Source organism: Zootoca vivipara, chromosome 16 (genome assembly GCF_963506605.1).
Source record: "Zootoca vivipara chromosome 16, rZooViv1.1, whole genome shotgun sequence".
Classification (NCBI taxonomy): domain Eukaryota; kingdom Metazoa; phylum Chordata; class Lepidosauria; order Squamata; family Lacertidae; genus Zootoca; species Zootoca vivipara.
This window is the reverse complement of record NC_083291.1, coordinates 17,936,278-17,952,099: the sequence shown is the minus strand read 5'-3', so window position 1 is coordinate 17,952,099 and position 15,822 is coordinate 17,936,278. Positions and strand designations below refer to the sequence as shown.

The 15,822-nt window shown below is 45.5% G+C and overlaps 1 protein-coding gene across 1 annotated transcript; it reads right to left on the bottom strand.

Annotated features, from left to right (window-relative positions):
* Window positions 1–515: 515 nt before the first annotated feature.
* AMBN (ameloblastin) lies at window positions 516–15,226 on the bottom strand. Its single transcript, XM_060268944.1, is given in 10 exon segments — window positions 516–998; window positions 3,677–3,721; window positions 4,634–4,678; window positions 8,023–8,082; window positions 9,222–9,263; window positions 9,598–9,840; window positions 10,745–10,864; window positions 11,756–11,803; window positions 14,262–14,308; window positions 15,092–15,226. Coding segments are annotated over 10 exon segments (1,212 nt in total). The 5' UTR covers window positions 15,171–15,226.
* Between the last annotated feature and the right edge of the window lie 596 nt (window positions 15,227–15,822).

Genomic DNA, 15,822 nt, shown 5'->3' with positions numbered 1-15,822 from the left:
AGAAGCATTAATATGGCTAAATAAAAGTTTATTACATGCTGCCTACATAAATCAACGCAACACACTGAGCCATCTAATCAGAATCGGAGGCACACACCAACCGTAAGCTCCACGCAACTGCTTATAAATCTTGAGCGCATTTCTGGTTTCTAATGCCAAAGGTTTCATAAATAATAATCATTGTTTAAAATATCAATCAGGCCAGGGCTTAAAGCATGTGAAAGCTAAAGTGGCATAAACAAAAGGGAAGGGAACCTCCGCGATTGCCAGCAGAAACAGAATTCATTTTTTCAGCCATTAATCATCTGGCACCTCCGTTGCTTTTCCAGACGTGAAATGTAAGACATTTGGGGGGGGGGGATTACGCCATCACTGCCACAAGCTGCATACATTGATTAGCACATTTAATGCTTTGGTGCTCGTTGTGCAGAAGATTAACAGTCCTCCTAAGCCAATGCATCAAGCACAGGAAATACCTGAAGGGCACTTGTGGGCAATGCATTCCTTAAGGGCACTCAAGGCTCTTGGAAATGCCACATATCTTGACCTACTTGTGGGTAACCAGCTTCATTTCCTGCATTGGCTGTGGATACGGTGTCGGGGAACATGGTGGGATCCAAAGGCATGGCAGCGTCAGCATTAAAAGGCACGAAGCTGCCAGGGAGCCCTTCAGCTGCCGGAGGGACTGCTGTGGCCTGGGGTACACCTGCTGGTCCTTTGCTCTGGCCCGCGGGGTTTAGCAGGTGGCTGTTGGCATTTGGCAAGGCACCACCCTGGCTGCCATCTAGGGGGATGATATTGCTCCCCTTGCCTGAAGGGTTGGCACCTGCGTTGGCTCCTCCTTGAACTTCAGGCTGTTCTGTTATTCCAAGCTGGTCGTCTTCAACTGTGTAATCACCTGGCCCACCGAGGTTTGGTTGCATGTTTCCATATCCAGCATTCATGGCAAACAGGTTTGGGCCTGGTGCGTGATAGGCTGGTGCGCCAAATCCACCACCCTGGGGGGGGGAGGGGAGAGAGAAAAGTTGCAGTGTGTCTCATTACCACGATTGCCATAAATCCCCATTGCTAAGTTTTACCCTGCTATGAAAAACAAATGTGGATTTCGCCAAAGTTAGAATCTCAGCTAAGATATTTCATAGAATCATAGAGTTTGAAGGGACCCTGAGGGTCATCTAGTCCAATGCCCTGTAATGCAGGAATACGGTATGTAGCTTTCCCATATGGGGATCAAACTTGCAGCCTTGGTATTATCAACACTATGCTCTAACCATTTGCGCTGGTGTTTCCATTTATACCACTGGTGTCATCCTCCCAGTAATATTAGGAGGAAGGAAGCAGTGCTACATGTCCATGAAATGAAAACCGTGTCTTAAATCTCTGCCCTTGCCCACTCCAATAGCACTTAGCAGAGCTTTTCCAATATCCACAGTCTCAGCCGTATTTTCACATTATTGTAAGCTATAGTTACCGTAGTTCATTGTGAATGTGCAGAGGACTCTCACTTCACTCCTTGCCTTGCACAACCCCTGGCTTAGTGTTATGAAAACCATTTCTTAAATCTCTGCCCCTGCCCACTCCAATAGCACTTAGCAGATCTTTTCCAATATCCACAATCTCAGCCGTATTTTCACATTTCTGTAAGCTATAGTTACCGTAGTTCATTGTGAATGTGCAGAGGACTCTCACTTCACTCCTTGCCTTGCACAAACCCTGGCTTAGTGTTACACCCAAACTGGAGATTGTGGCTTGAGTGAAACAAGAGAACAGTCCCTGGTTCAGATGAAAGGCTAAACCAGGGAGCATGGCTTGTTGCTCCTGCTTGTGCCAGGGGAGGAGAGAGGTGTCGAGCAAGCTGAACCAATGCATGTTTTCCTGCTCCACATCATTGTCTGTTACTAGTGGGGGCTGTGACTTCAGTGCTGAAACATTTGCTCTAGAATGTTTTGGAATGAGAAGGGAGTAGGACCCTCGTACCTACGGGACCACCTCTCCCAGTATGCCCTGCAGAGGACATTAAGGTCCACAAATAATAACATACTGGAGATCCCGAGTCACAAGGTGGTTAGGCTGGCCTCGACCAGGACCAGGGCCTTCTCAGTACTGGCCCCGACCTGGTGGAACGCTCTCTCTCAGGAGACTAGGGCCCTGCGGGATTTGTCATCTTTTCATAGGGCCTGCAAGACAGAGCTGTTCCGCTTGGACTTTGGACTGACGCAGTCTGACCCCGGGGTTACCCTCCCCTAAGGTTTTATCTTCTAATGGTTTTATCTTACTTGTAGATTTCTACTTTTAAAATTGAATTTTAACATTGTATTAATCTGCATTTTAATTGAATTGTTTCTTTTATACTTGCGTTGATATTTTTGCTGTTAGCCGCCCTGAGCCCGGTCTTGACTGGGAAGGGCGGGGTAATAATAATAATAATAATAATAGGGCTGGCATTTCTGATGCCAGGTGTGTGTTTAATGGAACATTCTCAGCTTGAATTTATCAACTTCCTGGTGAATTAGAGTCTAATGTAAGATTTTAGTGTTGGGGATCACTTACTGGTTCAAATTGGAGTAGTTTCTTTTAATTGAGGGAAAATGTTTTGTATCTTTGTATTCTTATTCGAAGGCCAAGCTTTTCTTTTTTTAACCCTCCTTGGCACTGACAGGCTTAAAAAAAGAAAAAGAAACCCTGCTATATATTTGTTTCTCCCAAATATTTCTCTTCCAGCCTCAGCAGTAAACTGTATACATCACTCAATATTGGTGAACCTGTACTGTGATACTTATCTAGCCATGTAGGAGAATTATGGAGACCTGCTGACATTACAATCCTGTAATCAGCATTATACCAGTTGGAGGGCAAGGACCTCTCCAAGTACAGTGGAACCTCGGTTTATGAACACCTCGGTTTATGAATTTTCGGTTTATGAACGCTGCGGACCCATCTGGAACGGATTAATTCATTTTCCATTACTTTCAATGGGAAAGTTTGCTTCAGTTTATGAACGCTTCAGTTTATGAACAGACTTCCGGAACCAATTACACCCATGCTTCAGTTTATGAACGCTTCAGTTTAAGTACTCCGCAGACCCGTCTGGAACGGATTAATCCACTTTCCATTACTTTCAATGGGAAAGTTCGCTTCAGTTTATGAACGCTTCAGTTTATGAACAGACTTCCGGAACCAATTGTGTTCATAAACCGAGGTACCACTGTACTGTCAATTTTTGTGTGAGGTAACTGGGAAACGTCCCTTAGCAACTCTGAATGCCATTGCTACATTTCATAGAGTCCCTTGAATGGTAACTATTACAATACTTAGCTTTTAATGTTTATAGCCATAGCTGTCAAGTTCTCCCCCCTTTTTAAGGGAAATTCCCTTATGCTGAATAGGCTTCCTTGCGAGAAAAGGGAAAACTTGACAGCTATGTTTATAGCATAACACAGCCATCCCCCAACCAGCTGTCCCCCAGATGTTTTAGGGTAAAACCTCCCAACGCCATTGACCGCTGGCCATGTAGACAAGATCTGATGGGAGCTGGAGCCCATTAAGATCTGGGTGGCACCAGGTGAGGGAAAGCTGGCATAAAGTATCTTTGCAAACAGAATTTGCTTTTTCATTCATTCACAGTGTAAATTAATGCATTAATTAAGGAGGCATATTTCAACTTATCATGACTCACCTGCATTTCTTCTGAGCTTACTATTCCCAGTCTGCCAGGAGGCACCTAAGGAACATGTAAGCAAACAGCAGATGAGGACCAAATCATGCCAGGCCAATACGCGTACAGCGGTGGGAAAACACCCTTCATTTTAAAGCATATTACTATACCCATCTGATTGCACTTCATAAAACATTTCTATCTACATGGTTTAAAAGTCCACATTGCTGCTTATATTATTTCCTTCCCTTTGAAACATTAGTGTATCATAAACAAGTTAATGAGCTCTGGAGTGTTTTGCTTTCCTTCACTGAAAATTCTTCCTGTCTTTTGAAATTTAAAAAATTGCAATGTGTAGCTTCCAGGAGTCGGTTTAAGATCATTTCCATAAGTGTGCTCCATCCCTCCCTCCCTCTCACACACACATTTGAATAGCTAAATTAGAATGGAATTATTCTTTTGCAAGCAGCATAAGGAAAAATCACTTCCTTGATTCTATCTGTTTGTCATATTTTAGTGTGAGTGACAAAAAGGATGAGGCTATGCAGATGAACGGGTTGAGATGGGTAGATGGGTGGCAAGTTAGGTCTCAGATACTCTTGTTGAGCTTTTTGAGACAAAGTAATCAAGCTGTGATAAGGAGAACATTGGGTGGGGAGGAAAGGGAGTGCTGAGGATTGGCCGTAGCGGAAGGGCAAGCTCTGCCCTCATTCGGGTGGCACCCCTGAGTTCCTTCTCCATTCATTCCTGTGCGGGGAAAGGTCTGCGCTTAGATACACTTTGCCCTTTGGTTCTGGTGCTAGCTGGCCACAGCTTCTACTGGGGTGACAACAATATTGGTGTTGCCAGCATTCTCATACTGTGCGCAGAGCACACAGAGATGTACTGCACCCCAGATATTCCTTTAATATTTTGGTGTCTCCCTGGCATGATAATGATAAGGATTTCATTGCCTATAAATGAATGCAACATACTTACTCCTTGGTTGGCCATGTAAGACATGTAATGCAAACTGGGTGGCATCTAGACAAAGGAGAAAACCAATTAGCAGTAGTTTTGCTTTCGGGGGCAGAACTCTTTGTTGTTTCATGCAAAACAGTGAAGAGCTTAGAATCAGACAACAGGCCCAACAGCATCCTGTTCTCAATGGTAGTCTCACCAAAATGCCCTAAGATAGGGATGGAGAAGCTTTGAGTTTCCAGGTGCTGCTGGACTCCAAATCCCATCAGTCTAGCCAACATGGTCAATAGTCAGGGATGGTGGGAGTTGTAAACCAACTACATCTGAAGAGCCACAGGTTCCCAATTCTTGCTCTTATAATTAGTACCTACATTGTCGACTTAAGTCATCATCTCTTTGCAGCAAGTATAGAATCATAGAATTGTAGGGTTGGAAAGGATCCTGAGGGTCATTTAGTCCAAACTTCTGCAATGTAGGAATCTTAACTAGATCATACATTACAGATGGCTATACAACCTCTGCTTTAAACCTCCAAGGAAGAAGAATCCAACACCTCTCCTGGGTGAGATTAAGGTACTGCAATGATTTTTACGTGATTCACTGTGCTGATGGCTTTTCTCCAGATCAGTCAATAAATCCTACTAGTAAGAATCGTATGGGTTGGCTTACTGTCTAAAGAGCCTCACACCTTCCCTTTAATACCACAAAGTTCTGAGCCTGAAAGCACCTAAGTGCACCACTGGGATTGCATGTTAAGAGAGTTCAGCTATAGGAATCCGTGTGTTGGCAGCATGACTCTGTTCATGGGTGTAGACAGGGGGGGGCAGGAGGGGGCAGCTGCCCCCCCCCTAGAAGCAAAAAATTATTGTATTTTACAGACCATAACCAATACTTTGCCCCTCCAAAAACTGAAGTGGAAAGGGCTTTGCTTTAGCAAGAGCAGCTCTCCACTTGCTGGGGGCGGGAACACAGCTGTAACAAAAACACATCAAATAAATAAAGCAAAGTGGCTACCAGTACTTAAGCAGTTAAGACAATGGAGCAGAATATCCCTTCAGGCAAGGTCCACCCTATTCACCCTATTGTTATTCAGTGGGAGTTGTTAATGGGCATTCAGGGATCGCATTAACAGTTCTATTGGCGATTTAATGAGGGTGCAGAGGATTCAATTTGACTAAGGTGGCCCTGCAAGGCTAAAAGGAAGTGAATAAGAAGGGGGGGGGCTGTAGCTTTGATAGACACAGTGATGTTTATAAAAAGCATTGGTGTTCCAGTCTGCCCCTCCTCCTGCATCTGTATACTGTAAATCAGGGGTGGCCACCTCCCAAGAGACTCTGATCTACTCACAGAGTTAAAAACTGGGAGTGATCTACCCCCTTTTGGGGGGTTCAGGTCAAAGCTGTTGAGTTTTTTTAAGGAAGGGAAGCCCTGTTTTGGGGGGTTTAGGTCAAAATTGTTGAGCTTCTTTTAGGAGGGAGGGAGGCCCATTTTTGTTTAGGGCTTCAGGTCATAGTTCAGCTTTTTTTAGGGAGGAGGAAAAATTTGGGTGAGCTTTTTTTAGGGGTGCCAGTGATCTAGCAGTGATCTACCACAGACATCCAGTGATCTACTGGTAGACCACAATCTACCTGTTGGACGTGCCTGCTGTAAATCAAGCAGAGAGAAAGCTGCTTACAAGGCTCCTGTACAGATGTACCGGTATCTTCCTCTTGCTGCAGAGTTCTAGCATCACAGCATCACCCAGAGGCACCCACAAATGTGAGTTATCCCTCTCTCTATTTCTTCCTTCCTTTCCTCCCTCTTCCATCCTCAATAAAATACTGGGGGGGCAGATAAGCCCCACATAGAAAGCCCATCAACATGGGGGGGGGAGGACTCTTTAAAATACAGTATTTACCAGTAATTTCTTTTTGGGGGGGGGAGGCACCTAGGCCTCTAGGAGTTGGCTGCTATGCCTAGGACAATTCAAGAAAGCAGAATCATGCATATGCTATGGTAATATATCAATAGAATCATGGAATTGTAGTCGGAAGGGACCACAAGGGTCATCTAGTCCAACCCCCTGCAATGCAGGAATTTTTCCCCAATGTGGGGCTTGAACCCACAACATGGTTGAAATATTATGCTGATATGCAGCAACGCCTCGGAGCCATCGAGACTGCGGCCCTGTCTTGCCTCGCCCTCGCCTGCCCTGCCACCCCCTCTCCCCTGCCCGACCCTCCCATCCTCTTGCTGCAGAGTTCCAGCTTCACAGCATCACCCAGAGGCACCCACAAATATGAGGTATCCCTCTCTCTATTATTCCTCCCTTCCCTCCCTCTTCCATCCTTAATAAAATAAGGGGGGGCAGATAAGCCCCACATAGAAAGCCCATCAAAATGGGTGTGTGTGTGACTCTTTCAAATACGGTATTTACCAGTAATTGGGGGGGGGGAGAGGCACCTAGGCCTCTAGGATTTGGCTGCTATGCCTAGGAGTAGGACAATTCAAGAAAGCAGAATGATGCATATGCTATGGTAATGCAGGGTTTTTCCCCCAAGGTGGGGCTTGAACCCACAACATGGTTGAAATATTATGCTGATAAGCAGCAACGCCTCGGAGCTGTCGTGACTGCGGCCGTGCCTTCCCTCGCCCTCACCCTCCCTGCCACCCCCTCTCGCCTGCCCGACCCTCCCGTCCTCTTGCTGCAGAGTTCCAGCATCACAGCATCACCCAGAGGCACCCACAAATATGAGTTATCCCTCTCTCTATTTCTTCCTTCCTTCCCTCCCTCTTCCATTCTTAATAAAATATGGGGGGGGCAGATAAGCCCCACATAGAAAGCCCATCAACATGGGGGGGATGGCTCTTTCACATACGGTATTTACTAGTATTTGGGGGGGGGAGGCACCTAGGCCTCTAGGAGTTGGCTGCTATGCCTAGGAGTAGGACAATTCAAGAAAGCAGAATGATGCATATGCTATGGCAATATATCAATAGAATCATAGAATTGTAGTTGGAAGGGACCACAAGGGTCATCTAGTCCAACCCCCTGCAATGCAGGAATTTTTTCCTAAGGTGGGGCTTGAACCCACAACATGGTTGAAATATTATGCTGATATGCAGCAACGCCTCGGAGCCGTCGTGACTGCGGCCGTGCCTTACCTTGCCCTCGCCCACCCTGTCACCCCCTCTTGCCTGCCCGACCCTCCCGTCCTCTCCAGCCAAGCAGGGTAGCCGCCGCCGTTGCCAGCCCCAGAAGCACAAGGTGGCCGCTGCCGCCACCACGATGTCGTCAGGCCAGCTGGCCCTGTAGCCCCGCCCACATTCCCACTTTGTGGCCCCGCCCCTGAATGATCATGGCTTGGCCCCCCCCCCTAGTTTTGATCCTGGCTACGCCCTTGACTCTGTTTTGAGAACCAACATACAGAGCTTTGCTGTGGTTATTGGGCTGCATCTTGTGGGGTTCCAAGTAAACCTGGGTAGAGCTTTGCAAGAGAAAGGAGCATAGAAACATCCAGTGAAATGCAAGGCAATGCAAAAAACTAAAAAATATATAGAACAAGTACTGTAATACGTACCCAAGAAAAGTATCCAAGAACTATAGGTGCGGCTTACAGTATTTGTGCATATAGTTCAATGTTAATTTTTCAAGACTCTCATATATGTAAAATGTCCATGTTTGTTAAATTCCACTTTTCTCTGAAACTTCTTGATTGATTGCGTTCAAATTTGGACACAACGTCATTTGCATGCACGTCATATGAGTGTTTGCATGCACTTAGATTGACAGATGTCACACCTGTGACAGGTAAAAACCTGAATTTGTCTTTAAAACATAGCGCCCTCCAGTGGACAGCAAAGGAACAGATTCCATTGTGTAGCAATAGCCCCATAATCCTGCCCCCCCCTCCTAACTCCCCATCAAGGCCTCTGCAGAATCACATGCCGTCGAGAGCCAGGCTGGACCCCCAGGCCCCACAACTGATGGAGCGGGGCCGATCCGGGAGCCAGGCTGACCCGGAGGCTGCTCTGCCGATTGAGAGCCAGACCACCTCGGGAGCCAGGCCACCCTGGAGGCCACACCGCAGACCGAGATCCAGACCGCCCGGAGACCGCACCACCAACTGAGAGCTAGACCGCCCTGGGAGCCGGACTGGGCCCTGCCATCCCTACCACACCACCAACGGCTCCATCTCCAGAGTCAGGCCATACCCTGAACCCACCTCCGCCTCCTCCAATGCCACCTCGAAACCCAGGCCGGACCCCGAGACCCAGGCCAGGCCCCAGCCGCCTCCGTCGCCTCCCCCGACGGCGCGAGAGGCAGGCCGGACCCCTCCACCACCATCCACGCCACCTCAAGAGACATACTGGGCCTCAAGAGCCAGGCTCCCACCCACCGGAATCCACTGGACAGAGCCTCCCCGGACGGTATGTGAGGGGGAGAGAGAGAGAGGTCTCGGAGTGGGGGGTGACATCACGTGGGGGGAATATGACATCACCCACCAGGGGAACAGAGGGAGGGGTATCGTTACATCCTACATCTGTCCAGATACATGGGGCCCTGATGGAGCCACAGCAATGCGTGGCCGGGTACAGTTAGTACGTGATAAAATTCTATACTTACTGCCTGACCTAATGTCCCTGAGTATTCTTGTATAGCCGGTAACTGTACCTATCAAGTAAACATTAGAGACATAAGGTTAGGAGACACAAAGTGAAGAAGAAAAGCAAAGACAGGCCTTAATCCTAACTTGCAGTTGAGGCTGGATGCTTTTACAACAGTGTTTTAGTTGACCAGAATTGGATGGAAATTTGAAATTCTGTGGAAGAAAAATCTTCCAAAATCTTCAGAAACTGGCCTTTGGTAGGAAAATGAACCTATCATCGGGGTGGGGTGGGGTGGGGTGGGGGCGGTTGGAGCCCAGGATTCAAGCACCAGAGTCTCTGAAACCTGTACCAGTGGCTTTGGGACTTAGATGTCAACTGTTTATAAAACTGACCTGCTGAGTTTGTCTCTCTGACGGTTGCTGCTGTTGGACAACTGGCTGGTTTCCCTCTGGCAGCCGAAATGGTTTCTGCTGGAATGGTGGCTGCATATCGTACTGCTGGAGTTGGACTTTCCTTGTAGGACTGAGATTCATGAGCTGGAGGAGAGCTTGCTCTGGCAGTCCAGGCTGCTGAATCAGAATGGGTGTCTGCTGAGGTGGCAGTGGAGGAGGGTGCACAGGCATGCTGTATTCATACTGTAGAGAGGGGCGTGGGGAGGACAAATAGCCAGAAGGAAAAAGGGTATAGTCATTAACAAGTTATGTCCACGATACCAAAGGTAGTGCATGCATTTTTTAAAAGTATCTAATGTATTAGGCTCTTGCCTGCAAAATCTCAGGTTCTTTCATTAGTATTCAAGATGTCAAATAATTAGCAAACGATACTAATGACTGAGTTGTACTGAAATAAAGATGATCTCTTTAAATGCCTATATAGCACAATCCTTAATCATTCCTTATGTGTTCCAAGAGGGCTGTCTCCCTATATATACTGTACCCTGACAGCAAACAGAAGATTGCCATTCTTCCTAGCAAATATCTTGGGGAACAGTTTGGCTGTCATCATTTAAAAGATATGAAAGCTATTGCCTCACATCCAGATGCCTTGTTTATTCAGCATTCATCCTGATCATAGCTGCCAAGTTTTCCCTTTTCTCGCGAGGAAGCCTATTCAGCATAAGGGAAAATCCCTTTAAAAAAGGGATAACTTGGCAACTATGATCCTGATCTTTGTGCCCAAAATAGACTATGACTTGAGTATTCATTCCGATATGTTATTTGACAATGAACATTCATCCTCCATCCATCCTGATTTGCTTGCAGACTGTTTTGCACATCTTCCTGGTAATATTTCATTCTCCTCACACTTTTCAATGCATTTCCCCATCGCTTTCCAAACCACAAAAAGCTCAGGGTTTGTTTGTTTTTTAAAGGATTTGTTTTGCACTCAGGCTTTAATCCACTTTAATTGCGCAAACCTAAAGTCCCAGTAAGTGCTTGAATCTCTCCCGCAAAATTCTAATGGCCTGGAAGCACCTTATTTTTAATCCTCATTATACCGAGTACAGTTTCCAAAAGTATTGTAGAGTGAACAGCTTACCTGTTGAGTTTCATGTTGCTGAGGTCCTCCCCTTATCCAATAGTAAGATGAATGTGACGGAAGAAAATTGTGCATCCACAATGTATTAAACGGATCTGCGTAGCTATAAGGATGAGCGTACTAAAGAAATGGCAGGAATCAATGCAGATATTCTGTAGTTCCAATTCACATTTTAGCATTCTTAAAAACTTGAGTTAGAATGTGGCATCATAAATAGTTGGAAATGGGTTTTCTTATTGATTTCTGTTATGTTGACATACCAAATTCTTTTCTGCTTGATAATATAGCCATATATGTAGTTAGAGAGAGATGGAGGCAGAAGAGAAAGGTGGAACAAAGAAGTACCGGTATTTACAAAGATTATGCCTTTGGGTACCCAAGGAACCCTCAAGTTAGTTTACAAATGAGTAAAGAAATACAAACAACACAAACCCGTATCAATGAATAAAACATAAAGCCTTTCTTTCAGGAGTACAACAGGATTTTTCAAAAGTTACAGTGTAAGCCTGCCCGCCCGCCGCGCTGGGAAACGGGGCGGGAGGGCGCCGGAAGGATCCGGCGCACCACGGCGCCAGGGGCGCTTAAGACGGCCCTGGTCTGGTTACACAGGCTGTACACATGTTGAACACAATGTGACTGTTGAATATTAAGACAAGATCCAACATCATACCAGTAACCAGCAGATAGGACAGGAATTCTCCTTCCTCTCCTTCCCCCATGAAGATTTGGGCCCCCGCAAATGTACTATAGAGGCATCCCCCATCCCTCCGGATAACTTTTTGGAGATACGCAGAGGAAAGGAAAGTTTTATTTGTGCAAGCAGACATCTGCTGAGCAAGCAGGATATTACAATTGGATTTCTATTGCCAAAGGAACAATGGATTATTATTATTTTTGTAGTTTGTCATATAGGAAAATATTCTAGAATTGCATCATGTATTTTCTATTGCAGTTACATTCGCTTAGAAAGATAATTTTTCAAAGAGGGTGTCTGTAGTTAGCTGCAGTTACCTGCGGGAGTGGACTTGCCATGTTCGGTCCCGCCAATTGTCTCATCCGCTGAAAAGAAATGAAAACCCCCACAACATGAATACCAACCATTTTATCTTTGCAATATTCTTCTCCCTCTTATTGCCCCCACCGGCCCATTGATACTCAGAATTGGTATTTAACTCAAGGTCCTTATCTTTTGATGCCAGAGATAGTGCCTGGAATATAAGTAACAACACATCTAAGAGAAGCTTTCTTATTGTGGAAGGAGCTCCCCGATATTGTGGAAGCTTTCTTATTGTGGAAGGAGCTCCCCAGGTCACACACATCCACTCTAGGCCAACATCCTGTCTCCAAATGCAGTCAGCCAGATTCTTTTGGGAAGCCCTCAAACACAGCATGAAACCACAGCCCTTCTCGACTTTTTTGCGCCCAGCAATTGGTATTCAGAAATAGATTGCCTCTGAAGGTGGCAGCCAGTAACCCTTGGCAGACCAATCCTGTATTAAAATGGTCACTTCCTCTTTGAAAGCCATCCAAGCTAATGGCCATTGTGGCAGCGATTCCCACATGTTGCTTATGCATTGTGCATAGAAGCACTTTTCTTTTATTTGTTCAGAATCTCCTACTGGACAGTTTCATTGGATGACCTGAAGCATTAGCATCCAGGAGAGGAAAAGGGTGGTGGAAAATCTATCAAATTTTCTTCTATGCAGGTTGTACGAGTCTTTGTTTAAGGTCCAGAGACACCCTTGTTATAGAACAGGGTTTCACAAGCTTGGGTCTCCAGCTGTTTTTGGACTACAATTCCCATCATCCCTGACATCTGCTTCTGAAACCTAGGGATGATGGGAGTTGTAGTCCAAAAACACCTGGAGATCCATTTTTGGGAAACCCTGTTACAGAGCTTAACACAGTTTCCCACTGCTTGGCCAAGACTGAGATTTCAAATTCTTTATTCCGCTCCTCCCTTAATATATGTGTATTGAACTGGTTTGCTGCTAATAAATATTTCTATAAGGTAATAGGTGTTTTTTTCTTGTTACATAAGAATTAATCAGCTGTTTTAACATCTCTGGGGTCTCTGAGGTTGTAAAAGCTGTTGGTCCGTAAATGGTAGTTAGCAAATGCTTTTTCTGAAGATATTGCCATTGAGCATTTAAAGGTAATTCATATTTCTCTCTTAACACAGAGTACAGTCGTACCTTGGTTCCTGAGCGCCTTGTGAGTCAAACATTTTGGCTCCCAAATGCCGCAAACCCGGAAGTGAGCGCTCCGGTTTCCAAACGTTCTTTGGAACCCGAACGTCCAACGTGACTTGCGGGGCTCCCTGCAGCCAATTGGAAGCCGCGCCTTGGTTTCTGAACATTTTTTGGAAGTCGAATGGACTTCCAGAACAGATTTTGTTCGACTTCCGAGGCACCACTGTATACATAAAATTCATCCTTCTCATCTATCAAATGGTCCAAAGAATATATGACAGGCAGAGATAGCTAATTCTACTTTGGTCCCCATTTTTTCCCTGCTGACATCTGCAAAGACAATTCTAAGATGGGGTGGGGGGAGAGAAGCTGACAGCCAGTGCCACCCCCTGGACTGGATGTCTGTAAGGAGGCAGGCAAGCAGGGGCTGGCAGGGGGCAGACCAAGGTTGTTGGGGGCACTGCCACATTTGCCCTAGTGCACCAACCTCCACTAGCAGATTGTGCATATCAGCAGCCCAACAGGTGTGTACTGCATGCCAGTTCTTAGGTGATGTTGAGATCAACTCTTGTAACCATCGTTTGTTGTAGGTGATAGAGTAAAAAATGACAGGTACAGTCCTGGGTGGTGAATTAGTTATAAAAGCCCATATGCAACAGAATTTATTTGTTCCTAAGCATCACGGAAAATATACTGGAGAGAGCCGAAACAATGATGGTACCTCTGGTTGATCTACACCAGGCATCCCCAAACTGCGGCCCTCCAGATGTTTTGGCCTGCAACTCCCATGATCCCTAGTTAAGAGGACCAGTGGTCAGGGATGATGGGAACTGTAGTCCAAAACATCTGGAGGGCCGAAGTTTGGGGGTGTCTGATCTATGCTAAAGCTGCCTTTGGTTCTGGATCATTCTGTGGGTGTGCCAGGGGCATGAGGGAGTGTTGGCACCATGATCCATGGCTACCCTGATGTGCCCCCAGAATTGCCTTGGTTTTCCCACCCCCACTGCTAGTGGAACATCTGTGCTTGCAGGGCTCTCTGTGCCAAGGCCTGTCTGTAGATCTCCCTGTCTGCTGGAGGATGTCATTTACAGCCTCCTAAGACAATTCAGGTAGCTTTTCACCAGCTGTAGCATTGCAGCCCTGGCTAATTATTCATTACTGCATTAATGATTTAAAACAGCAAACACCATCATTCAGAAAAGCCTGTTTTAAGATGCTAATTGGACCGGCTCTCCTTAAAGGTTATCATAATGACTTCCAGATATTTTGGAGATACTTGGAAGTGCAGGTGTGTGTGTGGGGGGGGGGGGAATATATCTCAATACCTCAAGGCTTATACCACCCATTCCAGGTATCCCAGTTGAAGAAGCATCTGCTGACAAACAAAATATCTATTGAATCTCCCCCCCCCCTTTGCAACACATGCATTAGGGAAGGTGCTAATCACCTACAGTGTATTCAGAAAGGGGAGAAGCACGTTTGCCATTGCTGACTTGCTCTTTTGCATGGAATTTATATTGTATTGAGGCTTAGGTATCTAAAAATGGCCACAGATTCACCTCTGTGCAAAACTAAAGTTAATGTTATGGGACCCAGGTGGCGCTGTGGGTTAAACCAGAGAGTCTAGGGCTTGCTGATCAGAAGGTCGGCGGTTCAAATCCCTGCAACGGGGTGAGCTGCTCTGGTTCGCCAGAAGCAGCTTTGTCATGCTGGCCACATGACCCGGAAGCTGTCTGCGGACAAACGCCGGCTCCCTCGGCCTATAAAGCGAGATGAGCACCACAACCCCAGAGTCGGACACGACTGGACCTAATGGTCAGGGGCGCCTTTACCTTTACTAAAGTTAATGTTGGGAGAAGAAAAGAAGGGGAAAGATTTCTCTGGATAGGGGAAGAGGTTGTGTGAGGAGCCAGTCATCAAGCCCAAACCCAGTCTCGGCAGGGTTGTAGCAACACTGGGCCTTTGTCATATAAAATTCAAACCATTTGTAAAATGCCTTGGAAGCCATCTTGAGATTTATGATGTTATATTTCCCTCCAGCATGAGAAAGAACCAGAGGATCAACTACTCTGGAAAGCGCTGTGCATGTCAAGTCTCCAAAATAACAATCTATGCTACTAGTAACAAAACAAAACATTAATTTGACGGACAACACTTTGAGGTAAAATTGTATTAGTTACCGGCATTGCAGAGCAGATTCCTAATAGGACTGAGATAAGGAACCATTTTTTCATATCTCTGATTTTATGTCTTGAGTAAAAAAAGGACCTGGGAAGAATTTCAGAGGATGATGAGGTCCTGGAAATGAAATATAGTAAACAGTGAAATAGTGGCTTAGTCAGTGCAAAGACCCCTTTGACAAATGTGGTTTGCCTTCCAAGCTTGAAGTTATTTTATCACCTGAAACAAAAAACCCACAACCATTTCTTAACATCCCTAGGAGGAGGGGAAAAGATTATTTATACAACATTACAATACACTGTTAATACAATGCTAATAAATTAAATAATTTATTTTACTCACTAATTAAATGGATTTAGTTTATCATGACATCACACTCAACCTAATAAGGAAGGATGCTTGGTCACTTAGCACTGTTGCCAAGCAGTCAGAAGGAGGAATGTGAGGCATTTTTGAATCTTCCCTGTTGAATGGAGTCCTGCTTTTCCTTTTTTTTTTTAAAGAAAAAAGCTTTATTGATTATTACAAATCATTACACAAAACCTACAAAAGAAAAAAAAATGAAGACAAGAAAAAACCGTCAAAGAAAAGTCAGCGACAAGTAAAAACAGGAAAACTACGAAATGCATGTGTGTGTCCATTCAATTAATCAGCATCTAAGATACCTGCTTTTCCAACAGGAGTAGCTTGTGGAGAAAAGGAGAG